This window comes from Rhinatrema bivittatum, chromosome 5 (assembly GCF_901001135.1).
Source record: "Rhinatrema bivittatum chromosome 5, aRhiBiv1.1, whole genome shotgun sequence".
In the NCBI taxonomy this organism is placed as follows: Eukaryota; Metazoa; Chordata; class Amphibia; order Gymnophiona; family Rhinatrematidae; genus Rhinatrema; species Rhinatrema bivittatum.
The window spans coordinates 282,966,213-282,983,072 of NC_042619.1; the positions used below are offsets into that span (position 1 = coordinate 282,966,213).

At 45.9% G+C, this 16,860-nt stretch overlaps 1 protein-coding gene across 1 annotated transcript in view; it reads left to right on the forward strand.

The window, feature by feature from the left end:
• The window catches only part of LOC115092434 (disintegrin and metalloproteinase domain-containing protein 18-like), a 354,651-nt gene extending 339,042 nt beyond the window's left edge, over positions 1–15,609 (forward strand). Inside the window, exons 4-5 of the mRNA XM_029603267.1 lie at positions 15,243–15,321; positions 15,583–15,609. Of these exons, the coding sequence (XP_029459127.1) occupies positions 15,243–15,321; positions 15,583–15,609 (106 nt within the window). The remainder of the gene's footprint in view (positions 1–15,242; positions 15,322–15,582) is intronic.
• The last annotated feature ends 1,251 nt before the right edge of the window (positions 15,610–16,860 follow it).

Below are 16,860 nucleotides of genomic sequence, written 5' to 3' on the forward strand. Positions count from 1 at the left end.
TTCCAGGGCTCAGTGCTCATCTCTCGGATTGCCTCTTACCAGCTGTATATGACCCATTACAATAGGGTCTTATTCAAGTAGATACGGGACTTCGTAGAGTCCCTACCACAGCAATTCCAGGAACAGCTTCAAACCCTGGTCAACAAGGGCTTTGAAGCGGGGAAGCATGAGATAAGATCATCTTATGATATCTTTGACACTGTGACCAGGGTATTTGCAGTAGCTATCTTGGCAAGAAGATGGGCCTGGCTCAAGTCTTTGGACCTTTGTTCTGAAGTGCAGGATAGACTGTCCGACCTACCCTGTGTAGGAGACAATCTGTTTGGCAAAAAGATTCAACGATCGGTGGCGGAACTCAAGGACCATCATGAGACCCTAAGGCAGCTCTCTCTGATGCCTTCTGATTATGCCTCCAAGCAGCCATTCAGGAAGGATACGAAAAAGTAATTTTTCCGTCCAAAGAAGTCCTATCCACCACCTTCTAGGACTCGTTCCACAAGACCTTTCCATAAGGCCCAATCTCGTCAGACACAAAAATAAAAGCCACAAGCAGCTCCTCAACCGGGCCCTGCTTCTGGTTTTTTGTTTTTTTTTATTATATTTTTATTGAGTTATAACATTTATTTACAAATGTAATAATCCAAGAATTTCCAATAACACTTTAACAATTTCAAATTATACTTTACATAATATATTTCATAGCCTAGCCCACATCTAGGGGTACAGGTAGAGTTCCTGACTGCTGCATGTCATTATCTTTTATTGCAACCCTAACTCCTTTAACTAATACATACTATTTAGGAGACTTGTCCTTTAAGAATCATTCCAAGTGAGTGGGGTCGGTAAAAATAAACTTGTTGTTCTAAAATGTTATATGACATTTGCAGGGAAATTTTCGGAAATAACCAACTCCCAGATCGAGAGCCTGTTTATTTAGATTAAGAAATTGTTTCCTACGCACTTGTGTAGCACGTGAAACATGCGGGAAAATTTGAATTTTTTGCCCGCAAAAAATAAAATCCTTAGTTTGAAAATACTTTGAGAAAAATACATCCTTATCCTTCTTTAAAGAAAAAGAAACCAACAGTGTGGCTGTAGTGTGAATATTGTCCATGGAATCCTCTAAAAAAGTAGAGACTCCAGGACTATTCAAAGTATCTATACCCCCCTCTTGAACTTGGAGCAATCTTTTAGCAGGCAAATAATACAATCTTGATAGCACAGGAATTTATCAGTCTCAAAGGACAATATCTCAACAACATATTTATTAAATAATTCGATAGCTGATAGGGATGTGAATCGTTTTTTGATGATTTAAAATATCGTCCGATATATTTTAAATCGTCAAAAATCGTTAGGGCCACGATACAATACCAATTCCCCCGATTTATCGTCAAAAAATCGTAAATCGGGGGAAGGGGGAGGGCAGGAAAACCGGCACACTAAAACCCCCTAAAACCCACCCCCGACCCTTTAATTAAACCCCCCACCCTCCCGACCCCCCCCCCCCCAAATGCCTTAAATTACCTGGGGGTCCAGCGGCGGTCCAGAACGGCAGCGGTCCGGAACGGCCTCCTGCAATTGAATCATGTTGTCTTCAGCCGGCGCCATTTTTCAAAATGGCGGCGCAAAATGACGGCGGCCATAGACCAACATGATTCGACTGCAGGAGGTCGTTCCGGACCCCCGCTGGACTTTTGGCAAGTCTTGTGGGGGTCAGGAGGCCCCCCCAAGCTGGCCAAAAGTCTCTGGGGGTCCAGCGGGGGTCCGGAAAATGATCTCCTGCCGCGAATCGTTTTCCGTACGGAAAATGGCACCGGCAGGAGATCGACTGCAGGAGGTTGTTCAGCGGGGATTCCGGACCGCCGCTGGACCCCCAGGTAATTTAAGGCATTTGGGGGGGGGGTTCAGGAGGGTGGGGGATTTAATTTAAAGGGTCGGGGGTGGGTTTTAGGGGGTTTTAGTGTGCCGGCTCACGATTTTCACGATTTTCACGATACTTTAAACACCCAAACGGCAACAATACGATTCCCTCCCCCTCCCAGCCGAAATCGATCGTTAAGACGATCGAGGACACGATTCACATCTCTAATAGCTGACAATAATCTAGTTTTTGGGAAATTCAGTAATCTTAAATTGAATGACCTTAGTTCGTTCTCCAATATTTATACAAAAACAACTCCCCCTGGCTTGAAGATATGCCTCAATTCCGTCAAACTAACCGCCCTACCAGAAACGCCCTCGCCGGCACCCTCCAAACCCCCTCACTCAAAATCGGGCACCTTACCACTACCAGGGAAAGAGCCTTCTCTATCGCGGGCCCCACTCTCTGGAACTCCCTCCCTGCCAAACTCCATTTAGAACCGTCCCTGAGCCATTTCAAAAAAGGAATCAAGACATGGCTGTTTAAACATGCTTACCCCAACTCCTCTCAACCCTAGGCCCTGCTCATCTGGAACCCCTCAGCTTCCACACAGCCCTCTCACGCCTTTTAACCCCTTTACTCCATTCCAGTACACCCCCTTTGCTCCCCCTCCCTTACCCTTCACCCTTCCCCTGCCCCCCACAGCCTCCCCTCCACCCCGCCCTTCACCCTTTTGCAACCTCCCTTAACATTACCTCGTCATTTTGCATCATTGTTCCCCCCCACATCCCCTTCCCCCCCCCCCCCCCGCTCCCTCCCCTCTCCCCCTAGCATTTAATTGAATATAAGGGCACTCGCCCCCTCAACTTGTAAATAAGTTTATATATGTAACTTTATAAGTGCAGCATATCTAATCCATGTCGTTCAACTAAGTTATTCATGCTTGTTGACTATCTTCTCTTGTCCTTCCCTATTTACTCAGTTCCTTTTATCCAATTTCTCCCAGTTAGCCACCCTTGTTCATTGTAATTTCCTTTCTCAGTTAATTGTGAACCGACATGATGTGTCCTACGAATGCCGGTATATTAAAAAAAAAAAAAAAAAAGTTAAATAAATAAATTAATAAATAAATTTCAATTTGATTATGCAGCATCAAATTATCTTTAATAAATGAGGTATTGGTGGCATACATAATGTTTACTTGTGGACTTAATACTGCAACCGCTTATTCTACCTTTATGGCCCTACTTTCTAGGTCTTCAAATTTTGATCTTACTTGGAGAGAGAAATCATGCACTTGAGAAACAGACTTAGTTTTTTGTCAATTTTTGCAGATAACCTCCATACATCTAGAAGGGTTACATTTTCTGGTTCAACATTACATTCTTCACCCTCAATAATTACATCAGGTATTATCATTGGACATGGAACTAAATTATTACTAGCAGTTATTCTTTCCCCTTCTATTTCATTAATCAACGGCATATTCCCTTCTGTAATGCTCCCATTTCCTGATCGGTCTTGGGTCACTACCAGAGGGTTTTCAGCTATATTTATCGCACCAATACCCTCCCTAGAGGGTTGTAAAGGGAGTTGCGCGGACCTGGGACTTAAGGAGACCCTCAACTGGGAGTTTCCTTATATATCGTCCCTAACCGTGGACTCACCCATATATATTATATGGTCGTCCATGGGTCCGAATTTCCTTGTCGCAGGAGTTGTTGGTGAGGAAGTCCAGGTCTTGGATTTATGTTTTCTTCCCATAATATAATACAGAAAAGGCAATAAAAGAAAAAAAAAGAAAAAATTTACCAGGGATGCACCCCTTTGGCGTGCAGCTTTGGCTGCGTGCTGCAGGGCCCATACTTTATGGTGTCCCGGGGCTCCTGTGGATGACGTCACTAAGGGGGCGTCCTCTCAAGCCACACCTCCCTCCTCCCTCGACAAGGAGTTAAAGTTCTTTTCTCACTCTCACCGCTTGAAAAACAACTCGTCTCGGGGCCAGCAAGCAGTCGGTTCTCCTCCTTTCCCCGACTTGCACGCTGCAGGGCCCATACTTTATGGTGTCCCGGGGCTCCTGTGGATGACATCACTAAGGGGGCATCCTCTCAAGCCGCACCTCCCTCCTCCCTCGACGAGGAGTTAAAGTTCTTTTCTCACTCTCACCGCTTGAAAAGCGACTCGTCTCGGGGCCAGCAAGCAGTCGGTTCTCCTCCTTTCCCCGACTTGCACGCCGCAGGGCCCGTACTTTATGGTGTCCCGGGGCTCCTGTGGATGACGACACTAAGGGGGCATCCTCTCAAACCGCACCTCCCTCCTCCCTCGACAAGGAGTTAAAGTTCTTTTCTCACTCTCACCGCTTGAAAAGCGACTCGTCTCGGGGCCAGCAAGCAGTCGGTTCTCCTCCTTTCCCCGACTTGCACACCGCAGAGCCCGTACTTTATGGTGTCCCGGGGCTCCTGTGGATGACGTCACTAAAGGGGCGTCCTCTCAAGCCGCACCTCCCTCCTCCCTCGACGAAGAGTCAACTGCACGAGTGGTCTCTCAACCGCTCAGTAGCGAACTCCATCTTCTAACAATGCGGATATCCTCGAATAGACCTCTTTGCGTCTCCTCAAAACCGCAAAGTAGAGAACTTCTGCTCTCTCATTCGCAGCAAACACTCTCAGCCCAGAGACGCATTCTCCCTCTCGTGGGCAACCGGTCTGCTCTATGCATTCCCTCCACTTCCTCTTCTCTCAAAGACTCTCGTGAAGCTACGTCAGGACAAGGGAACCATGATCCTGATAGCACCCCACTGGCCGCGCCAAGTGTGGTTTCCAATCCTTCAGGATCTCTCCATTCGCAGGCATATTCCTTTGGGAAAGGAGTCGCTTCTAATCACTTAAAGCGACGGGTGCTTACGCCACCCCAATTTTCAGGCCTTGTCCCTGACGGCTTGGATGTTGAAAGGTTAATCCTTCAGCCACTTAACCTTTCTGAACCAGTTTCCCGTGTCCTGATTGCTTCACGGAAGCCTTCCACAAGAAAATCTTACTCTTACAAATGGAACAGGTTTACGTCATGGTGCTCTTCTCAGTCCTTTGACCCCTTTACCTGTCCAATCACGAAGATTTTGGACTATCTCTGGCACTTATCAGAGTCAGGTCTAAAAACTTCTTCCATCAGAATGCATGTAGGTGCGGTAGCCGCCTTCCATAAAGGGGTCAAGGATGTTCCCATATCAGTACAACCCCTAGTCACACTTTTCTGAATGGCTTGCTTCACCTCAAGCCTCCTCTGCGTCCTACAGCCCCTTCTTGGGACCTTAACTTGGTTTTGGATCGGCTCATGAAACACCATTCGAGCCTCTTCAATCCTGTGACCTTCGCTATCTCACATGGAAAGTGATTTTCCTTCTGGCAATCACTTCGGCTCGCAGAGTTAGTGAATTACAGGCTCTAGTTACCTATCCGCCTTACACTAAACTTCTGCAGGACCGGGCAGTACTCCGCACTTACCCTAAGTTTTTGCCTAAGGTAGTTTCGGAGTTTTATCTCACTCAATCCATTATACTACCTACCTTCTTTCCCAGGCCCCATTCCAATCCAGAAGAGCAGGCTCTGCATACCCTTGACTGTAAACGGGCTCTAGCTTTTGACCTAGATCATTCAGCTGCCCACAGGAAAAGCACTCAATTATTTGTCTCTTTCCATACCATCAAATTAGGGCAGCCTGTGGGTAAGCAAACTCTCTCTCACTGGTTGGTGGACTGCATATCCTTCTACTATCAGCAAGCGGGCATTCTACTTCAAGACCGTGTTAAAGCACACTCTGTGAGGGCCATGGCGACTTCAGCAGATCACCTACGTTCGGTGCCACTTCCTGACATTTGCAGGGCTTCCACCTGGAATTCTCTTCATATCTTTACAGCCCACTATTGCTTAGACAAGGCCGGAAGACAAGATTCCATCTTCGGCCAATCTGTCTTATGCAACCTATTTACCACATGACGTACCATCATCCTTCAGCCTGCCCGGTGGGGTTCAGGATGCCCTCGGCCAAATTTCACCCCAGTCCTGGAGCCTTGCACACCTGGGTACATTTGATGCATACTCGGACATCCTCAGCTCGGTACTCACCCATATGTGAGGACTACCATCCTGCTTGTCCTGTGAGAAAGCAAAATATTGTTTACCTGTAAAGGTGTTCTCACAGGACAGCAGGATGTTAGTCCTCACAAAACCCACCCGCCGTCCCGCGGTGTTGGGTTTGTAAAGTTTTCTTATTTTTATTTTTCGGCACTACCTATAGCTTTTTCACAAGACTGAAGGGGGACCCCTGCTGGCTGCAGGGTTAGTGCCATGCTGGGCATGCCCAGTAGGGGCCAGTCAAAGTTCTGGAAACTTTGACAAAAATGTTCCGTGATTGGGCTCCATCCTGTGATGTCACCCATATGTGAGGACTAACATCCTGCTGTCCTGTGAGAACACCTGTTACAGGTAAGAAACATTTTGCTTTCTCCTAAAAGCAGTGCAATACAGATAAGTGAATAATTCAAATATATTCTTCTTTATGTAGCAGTTTCCCTTTGTATTAACTATCTTTAAATAGTAGTGGTTAAATTATTTACTTTTCTTTTTTCTGTGTTAAATAATTTATGTTGAAGTACTCTAGATTAGAGAAAAAAAGAAAAAGGGTATTAAACAGTGTGATATCTTTAAATGAATAAGAGCTTAGCTCCATTTAAATATTTAATTATATTTGTATTTTATATTCTCAGGCAAAATGGTACCCAAGTGAGAACGGCCCACTTAGGGGTGCCAAAAACTGTTGTGGGTTACCAAAATAAACACTTAATATATATAACATAAGGAAAGATCTTTATTTAGATAAAGTATGGAATATTCCAGAAGAGTGCAAGGCAATTCAGAAGCAGTCTCTCAGAGCTTTCACATACTTTTAAACTTCTTGCTTATATTTTAGCATTTCAGCATATTTTGGCACATCTATACCCATGAATAGTTTTACAGGTCTGATCAGTGCAATTTTGCAGTACATTAATGATACTTTTATAGGAAAATCCTTTCAAAGCACTCTAAAATTTTCAGGGTAAAATAAAATGCAAACAGTAATTGTAAAGCTTAAAAACTTACTTTATTTTCACATAGATAAGCAGCATGAATTAGCCATGCTGTATGGGTACATCCTCCTTGCCACTAGGTGGTGAAGCTCTCAAAGTCTATTACAGACTTTTAGCCAGGTACTCCCTCCCCGCTATATCCTGGTAGGATCACTTCAGGTATCTCAGTTAAATGTTTTCCTCACACTTTACTTCAAGATGTATAAAATAACAGATAAAAAAGAAAGAAATCAAAGATAGAAGAAAGGATAACATAAATAAACTGATTCAGCTGACCTGCCCTCTCGGGACCATTCTAAATGTCCTGGGGCACCCCCTCCCCCCCCCCCCCCCCCCCATCTGATACGATGATAATACTTCAGTCTCCTCGGCCTCCCGGTTTTTCCCCAGGACAGTACCGATTGGAGCCCGGGGGAGGGGCAAAATGTCAACGGTCAGACTTCTCACTGGCACAGTGGTCACAACGAAGCGGTCTTCAAAGATTCATTGGGCTTTTGCACTTGTGCTGGTCTATCTCATCGGTAGCCTCCCATTCAGCAGGTCAGGCACTGAGTTGAGCCCTGGGAACGCCGTGGAAAAGAGCAGAAAATGCTCCACAGGAATCTGAACAGATGCCGGGCGCACCAACTATCTAAACAAATGCCGGGCGTGCCGGCTGCGCCGGCCATCTAAACAAACACCGGGCGTGCCGACTATTGGCACAGGCGGCGAGCGCGCCAAGCCCACCAGAGTAGGCGTCAGTGCGCTGAGCACATCGTCGCAGGTGTAGGCACCCAGAGCCCATCGACGCAGGCGTCGGAGCCCGAGCCCATTGTCGCAGATGTCGGAGTCCCAAGCCCATTAACGCATGCGTCGTCACGCGCCAGATCATTGCTGCAGGTGCCGCCGCATCAAAGCGCCAGCACCAAACCATCTACACCTTAAGTCGTCCAGCCGCCCAGCTGTCCCGCAGGTACTCTACGCCAGCCTAACCAGCATCTCACCGCTATTTTTTTTCCTAAGGCACAAGGCCTCCGTTGTCAGTGCGCAACCATTAGCGCTGACTTCAGATTCGCTGTTGGTAGTGCGTACGCGGGCACCAAACACGCCAGTATGGATGCCAGGCACTGAGTTGAGCCCCGGGAACGCCGTGGAAAAGAGCAGAAAATGCTCCACAGGAATCTGAACAGACACTGGGCGCACCAACTATCTAAACAAATGCAGGGCGTGCCGGCTGCGCCGGCCATCTAAACAAACACCGCATCAAAGGCGTCGGAGCCCGAGCCCATTGTCGCAGATGTCGGAGCCCAAAGCCCATTAACGCATGCGTCGTCACGCGCCAGATCATTGCTGCAGGTGCTGCCGCATCAAAGCGCCAGCACCAAACCATCAACACCTTAACTCGTCCAGCCGCCCAGCTGTCCCGCAGGTACTCTACGTCAGCCTAACCAGCATCTCACCGCTATTTTTTTTCCTAAGGCACAAGGCCTCCGTTGTCAGTGCGCAACCATTAGCGCTGACTTCAGATTCGCTGTTGGTAGTGCGTACGCGGGCACCAAACACGCCAGTATGGATGCCAGGCACTGAGTTGAGCCCCGGGAACGCCGTGGAAAAGAGCAGAAAATGCTCCACAGGAATCTGAACAGACGCTGGGCGCACCAACTATCTAAACAAATGCCGGGCGTGCCGGCTGCGCCGGCCATCTAAACAAACACCGCATCAAAGGCGTCGGAGCCCGAGCCCATTGTCGCAGATGTCGGAGCCCAAAGCCCATTAACGCATGCGTCGTCACGCGCCAGATCATTGCTGCAGGTGCCGCCGCATCAAAGCGCCAGCACCAAACCATCAACACCTTAACTCGTCCAGCCGCCCAGCTGTCCCGCAGGTACTCTACGTCAGCCTAACCAGCATCTCACCGCTATTTTTTTTCCTAAGGCACAAGGCCTCCGTTGTCAGTGCGCAACCATTAGCGCTGACTTCAGATTCACTGTTGGTAGTGTGTACGCGGGCACCAAACACGCCAGTATGGATGCCAGGCACTCAGAGTGACGCGGGCGCCCAGTGTACAAAAGCGTAGTACGTGCCAAGGCACGATACGAATGCCAATAATTAATAAATAAATAAATAAAAATAATAATAATAAATAAATAGAAGACGCGCTGAAGTACCTACGCGATCTCATACCTTATGAGATATAACAGGCATGTGTGACTCAAAAAAAAAATAGACGTACTTCAAGTACCTCGCTACCATGGCAACTGCATCCTGCGCAATACATCTGACCTTCAGTGCTGTCAATGAACATAAGAACATAAGAAATTGCCATGCTGGGTCAGATCAAGGGTCCATCAAGCCCAGCATCTTGTTTCCAACAGAGGCCAAACCAGGCCACAAAGACCTGGCAATTACACAAACACTAAGAAGATCCCATGCTACTGATGCATGCTTAATAAAAAAAAAAAAAAAATTTAAGGACCCTGCTATGACGGCATACATGGCCTTAAAAAGTCCTTCCGCCATCATTCCATACAGAAATCTTCTTCAAGTACTCCTCTTCAGAGTACTACTTCCTCTAACTTCTGTAGCGGGTGAGAGATCTCTCCTTCGGTGACTCCTTCTTGTGGACCAGCACCGAGTGTTAAAAATAAATAAATAAAAAACTGGAAAGGAGGAATTTCCTGCCTATGGACGACTAACTTGCTCGCACATAGACCAAAAAAAAAGAGGTCTCACTTTTTCCAGTCCCCTGCCTAGCGGACATGGCATGTCTTATCATTTCGCTGAAAGGCTTTCCAATGACCACTACTATATACGTGACTGGAGAAAGGGCTGTTTTTTGTTATGGAATGAAGTCTTGCATGCAGTTCTCCAGCTTCTTCAGTTTCTCTCCCAGAACATGAGAGACTTCACAATACCTTCTTTATTTTATATTTAAAAAAACCCCAAAACCCATAGTTGTGGATCCCGCCATTTCTTGCCATGGAAAGCACTGACTTCCCGCATTCTTAAGTGTACCACACCGTCGGACGCAATCCAAACTTTTACCTCTCTCCGACTGCCCAATGCAATCGCCAGTTACAGGCATGGGACATCCTTCTTTCACCTATGGCACTGGTTATCGAACACATTTTTATCTATATCGTTTTACTGACCATGTTCAATGTCTTGGACTTCCTGTATCAACTTCAACTTTAAATTTCGCAAGGAAGCGGGGATGTTCTCAAAATTCAGCCATCTTCCACGGGCCATCAGGGGATTTGTTAAACTCTACATATCCTACCATCTTCGTGCGAAGCAGTCTCTTCTACTTGTTCTGTTCCATTGCTCATTTCACCGCACTTTGGCTGCACTCCCCTGCTCTAACCTTCATTAACACTACTCCGCTTGACCTGCAGGACTTAGCTTCCGTCAACCGGAATAGGAATTCTCATAGAGAGTCCCTACTAGCTTCAGAATCCTCGCCAAGCAGGGCGCGGTGCTATTCACCTTTCGACAGCATAGCATCGGGATCGTTTTCCTGCTTGGCCAACACCTGTTCGTAACAGCTAGCCAAGGCTCCCTTGCGATCAATTTCATTTTCTGCCTGGATCCTTATCACCTGGCCAAATCCTAGCCATCCAAGGCCACAGGACAAGATTCATTTATGTGGTCCTACAGATACACCTTTTAGGCATCCCCTGCAATGGAACCTAAGGAACCAATGCATTCAATGTCTCCATACATTCTCTAACCCGCTGCTCTCACCAACAGCATGAACAATGGCCTTACCTGGGGGCTACTCCCGACAACTTACAAATGAAATCGCTCCTATGCCCTTGCAACATCAGAACATATCACCAAGAACACATTTCCCAGGGACTGGAGAACTCAACTACACTAATTATCGACACAGGTTCTATGGGCCACATACAACCCTGCGCAACACATACCTACTACAACTCAGGGCACTAAAAAAAAAAAAAGACATCCTCCGATCCTTCAGAGGCTCCCTACGAGAAACGATAATAATCATTCATACAGATAACCAGATTGCGATATTCTACATCGCAAGGAAGAAGGCTCAGGGTTTGAAACCTCTACAAGCAGACAGTCCAGATACTGTACTAGACTCATCAATGATCAATTTCTCTGCAAAAAACTTAGCTGACAAGATTCACACTCCAGAGCAGACAAGCTCAACAGAATATACCATCCCCACAACTGGGAAAATACATCAGAAGGTTTCTCAGCATTTAATGTCAATTGAGAGTCATCCTTCCATTACCCTCTTAAAAAAAAAAAAGAGAGAAAGATTGCACACCTTCTACTCAGTTTACCCAAGCCCACGGGACATTGCTTCAAATGCTTTCTCATCAATTGGTCTCACAACATACGGTAGGGGTTCCCTCTGCTACCACTCATCCCTCGAACGCTCCAGATATGCATCGAAGACCAAGCAAATCTGCTCTTGATGGAGCCACTGTAGCCACATAACTATGGGGCAGCTACTTCCTACACCCATCAATCTGCGACCCTTTTTCACTAGGCAGCAGTCCTCACATATTCAACTAGGACAAGGGATCTCTCCTACATCCTCTTCACTTCTCCCTACGCCTCACGGCATGGGAATTGAATGGGTCATATACCAACACCTAAACATTTCTCCTGCTCTCAACGCATGTTGCATTCCTCAAGACACCAATCAACCAGACTCACTTACAACAGCCAGTGGTCACCTACACTTCTCCATATTCAACAACGGGTGTTGACCCATTAACTTGCCCTACTGAACGGCTTCTCTGCCATATTCATATCAATGGAGAACTCATTTCATGTCATACTATAATATCCATTTCATTAAGGGATTATTACGCCCACATCCACCTAACAAAATCCACTGTCGCCGTAGGACGTAAACATTATCATTATACACCTAATATTTCCATCCTTTCAGCCAATAGTCAATGGCAGATGAAATTTAATGTGGATAAGTGCAAGGTTATGCATATAGGGAAAAATAACCCTTGCTATAGTTACACAATGTTAGGTTCCATATTAGGTGCTACTACCCAAGAAAAAGATCTAGGCGTCATAGTGGTTAACACATTGAAATCGTCGGTTCAGTGTGCTGCGGTAGTCAAAAAAGCAAACAGAATGTTGGGAATTATTAGAAAGGGAATGGTGAATAAAACGGAAAATGTCATAATGCCTCTGTATCGCTCTATGGTGAGACCGCACCTTGAATACTGTGTATAATTCTGGTCGCCGCATCTCAAAAAAGATATAATTGCGATGGAGAAGGTACAGAGAAGGGCTACCAAAATGATAAGGGGAATGGAACAACTCCCCTATGAGGAAAGACTAAAGAGGTTAGGACTTTTCAGCTTGGAGAAGAGATGGCTGAGGGGGAAATGATAGAGGTGTTTAAAATCATGAGATGTCTAGAACGGTTAGATGTGAATCGGTTTTTTACTCTTTCGGATAATAGAAATACTAGGGGGCACTCCATGAAGTTAGCATGTAGCACATTTAAAACTAATCGGAGAAAGTTCTTTTTCACTCAACGCACAATTAAACTCTGGAATTTGTTGCCAGAAGATGTGGTTAGTGCAGTTAGTAAAGCTGTGTTTAAAAAAGGATTGGATAAATTCTTGGAGGAGAAGTCCATTACCTGCTAATAATTAACAGGCCGATACAGTAAGGAGTGGTAGGAAGAGCTGCGTTAGTGCCGGGCGCACCCGCGGTTGCCGCACGCACAGTCCGGCTCACCTACCGCTCGATACTGTATTTAAATTGCTTGCAAATGCAAGCCGCGTCCAAGAAGTGTCCGTAAAGCGTTAGGCCCGCACAACCCATTTTACTGTATAGAGCGCTATACAGTATCCTGGGTGCGCTGGCCTAACGCTTCACAGACACGCTGGTATCTGTCATTTCAAATGTCATTTCAAATGACATTTGAAATGACAGGTACCAGGAAGTGGACGGTTCTCCTACGCTCGAGATTGCCAGTCCTCTCTCCCCTCCTCCCGAATCAAGGTGCGAAAAGCAGCCTTGCTTCGGGAGGAGGGGAGAGAGGACTGGCAGTGTAAATCAAAAAAGCCAAAAAAAAAAAAGTAGCAATGAAGTGGACGGTTCTCCTTCGCTCGGGATTGCCAGTCCTCTCTCCCCTCCTCCCGAAGCAAGGCACGTAAAGCAGCCTTGCTTCGGGAGGAGGGGAGAGAGGACTGGCAGTGTAAAGCAACGACTTACTTTTTTCGCAGCCCTCCTCCGGAGACGGGCATCGGCGGAGACGGATCGCGGCTCCCCTGCCTCCCGGTGAAGATGGATGCCTGCACGGGCGAAAGCGGCCCCTGTGCGTGCAATTGGGCCGCTCAAGACGTGACATCACCTGTCGTGACGCCAAATGTCGTGATGTCACACCTTGAGCGGCCCAATTGCACGCACAGGGGCCACTTTCGCCCGTGCAGGCATCCATCTTCGCCTCCAGGAGGCAGTGGAGCCGCGATCCGTCTCCGCCGATGTCTGTCTCCGGAGGAGGGTTGCGAAAAAAGTAAGTCGTTGCTTTACACTGCCAGTCCTCTCTCCCTTTACTCGCCTTGCTTCAGGAGGAGGGGAGAGAGGACTGGCAATCCCGAGCGTAGGAGAACCGTCCACTTCGTTGCTACTTTTTTTTTTTTTGGCTTTTTTGATTTTTTCCGCTTTCGTTGCTTCGGGAGGAGGGGGGAGAGGACTGGGGCTGCCCCGGAGACCAGCACCCATTGACACGGCCAGGGCAGGTGAGCGGGGGCTGGGGGTAAGTTTGCCGCCTACCCTTACCCCTGCCTCTAACGCAGGGGTAAGGGTAGGCGGTAAGTTAGCAGGTTAAACGCGCGGCAAAACAGCAGGGTAAAAAATGCGATAGTAGGGGCGCGCGTTACTGTATGGGAGGGAATAGCTAATCCGATCGTTTACATCTAATATACATGCTGCAGGCGGAAGGGGTTACCCGGTGATTTAAAGAGGCGGTAAGAATCGGTTAAAGGGGATTGTGTATCGCAGGAAGGGCTAACGTGGCCGGAAAGTGAGTAGAAAGCGGGTTAGGAGCGGAGTAACCGCGGCTGCACTTTACTGTATTGACCTGTAAGTTGGCTTAGATAATAAGCACCGCTATTACTAGCAACTGTAACATGGAATAGACTTAGTTTTTGGGGTACTTGCCAGGTTCTTATGGCCTGGATTGGCCACTGTTGGAAACAGGATGCTGGGCTTGATGGACCCTTGGTCTGATCCAGAATGGCATGTTCTTATGTTCTTAATCGTCACTTTCAATATCTCTCATAGACTGTACAGCCATGGAAAAGTGAATTTCAGTTTTCCACATCAACCAGATCATCACCTTGCCCACTTTCCATGCAAATCCTCATGTACTTGAGAATGACAAAAAAAAAAAGTTTCATACTTTGTACTATAAACGTATGCTAGACTACTACAAACAGTGCACTCATTCACCTGACAGACCTTCACAGCTCTTCTATCATTCAGCCCGAACGCTAAATGGCGTCCAGTGACAAAACACACTCTATCTACTTGCCTATCGAACTGTATACAAATTTGCTATCAACAACGTTCGCAAATGCTACCTATGAATCAAAAGGCACACCAAGAGGATGCCATTGCAACCCGATGGCCATCTCCATCAGTTTCCCCTTGTGGGCCTCTATACAGTGGCATCAGGGACATCACTGCACTTTTTGACATCCCATCGCTGTTTTGATAAACAAACGACGATTAATGCCCTAGTGGGGGTGGACTATTTTACGGAAGAGCATGGGTTCCATGTCATTACAGCCTTCATGGGAACTGTCCGCAATGTATTTACCGTATTGAGCAAAGATACTTCAGCTGGGGACTCCCATACAGCATGGCTAATTCATGCTGCTTATCTACGTGAAAAGAGCAAGTTTGCTTACCGTAAACGGTGTTTTCCGTAGATAGTAGATGAATTAGCCATGCTGACCCGCCCGCCTCCCCGGACAGTTCTAGCATACCTAACTAACGTTTTGATACTGAATGAGATACCTGAGGTGATCCTACCAGGATATAGCAGGGAGGGAGTACCTGGCTAAAAGTCTGTAATAGACTTTGAGAGCTCCACCACCTAGGGGCACGGAGGACATACCCATACAACATGGCTAATTCATCTGCTATCTACAGAAAACACCGTTTACGGTAAGCAAACTTATGAAATATTCATTAATATTACTAAAGAAAAAAGATATAGAAACAATTCTTATTTCTTTCTTCAATGCTAATTTACAGAGCCAGTCTGTCACCAAACTTCACTGTGTTTACTTACAATGATGAGGGAGAAGTGCTTGTACAGCAGCCTTACATTAGGGTAAGCTGAATTTCAGGATTGAGTTTTTGACTATATTCTACCAACTTTTCTATTGGAATAAAATTGTTTTACTGGATTTTCCTCCCATTTTTTGTAAAGAAAAGCCACAAAGTATTAAGCTAGTAATGTTTTATGCTGAAAAATTTCCAAACTGTTTAGGCTGTCTCTTCAAGCAATTGATTTCAAATGTAACTCAAGTTCCTTATATAGGGGAGAAGAGTATAAGCATTTATAACCTGTACTGTTCTTTCATTTTGTAAGGACTTTTTTACTGAGGTGGAAAAATGACTAGATATTTCCTCTCTGTACTTCAGTAAAGTTTTTAACACTTTCACAAAGAAGACTGGTTAAAATATTAGACATGGAGTAAATTTTCAAAGGGGTTTAGTGTGTAAAAATAGCATATATGTGAGTAAGTAGCATGCACATGAGTGTATGCTATTTTATAAATGTCAATGCAACGCACGTATTTTCGATTTTATGCATACTTTTTACCAAGAGATAAAACGGGGCAGTGTAGGGATGTTCTGAGACAGGTTTCTGAAGTATGGGCAATAGTTGCCATTTTGTAAGAGAAAAATGCATATATACTACCAAGCTTATTTTTGCACTTTATACTTACCCATTGACTCACTCAAATGAAATCAGACTTACCCATTGTCTTCAGTTTTTAAATGGGAGGTGTGGGTGCACTGGAGAGAATTCAAGGTTAAGTGCTGCAGTTTTCAGTGAGCTGATGGTTCCAAGTACATGTGCAAGTATTTTCAAAATGGTATATGTGTATACTTTACAAAATACTTGCCTTCATGTATAAATCAGGGTTATTATGCTTATATGAAATATACTTTTTCATATACACATATGTTTGTAAGATAGGTATAGAAAATGTGTTTTCTTGCATTGGAAATATTTGCTAGTACTCACTCCTTCTGCACAGTTTATAACATACTAACAATCTCTGTGCATCCACTTATGCATGCAAATAATTCTGCCTGTTACTTGTATTAGTTTCTTTTAGATTGTTTGTTGTTTTGTTTTATTATTAACTATTTTTACATGTTGATTACATGTATGGTTTACATTTTATTGTATAACACATTGGTTTTTCTCACAGGACAAGCAGGATGGTTGTCCTCACAAATGGGTGACATCGAGGATGGAGCCCACCACGGAAAACTTCTGTCAAAGTTTAAACAGAACTTTGACTGGCCCCTACTGGGCATGCCCAGCAAGGCACTGACCCTGCAGCCAGCAGGGGTCTCCCTTCAGTCTTCTTTTTTCCGCGCAGCAGTTGCCACGCGGTGAAAGGAGCTCCCTTACCACGTTCCTGACAGGAATTCGGTACTTTTCTTTCCGAAGAAAATTTGCCCCTCAGGGGTCTCCCTTCGACAAATTTTTGTCACCTTCGCGGAAACCGGTAAGTTTTTTGCCTTTTTTCCTCGACTACCGTCGAATTTGGCCCTCGAGGCCTGTTGGCACTTACCGAGCCAGCGACTAAATTTGGCCTTAAGCCATGGCGACGGGGTTCCGTCGATGTCC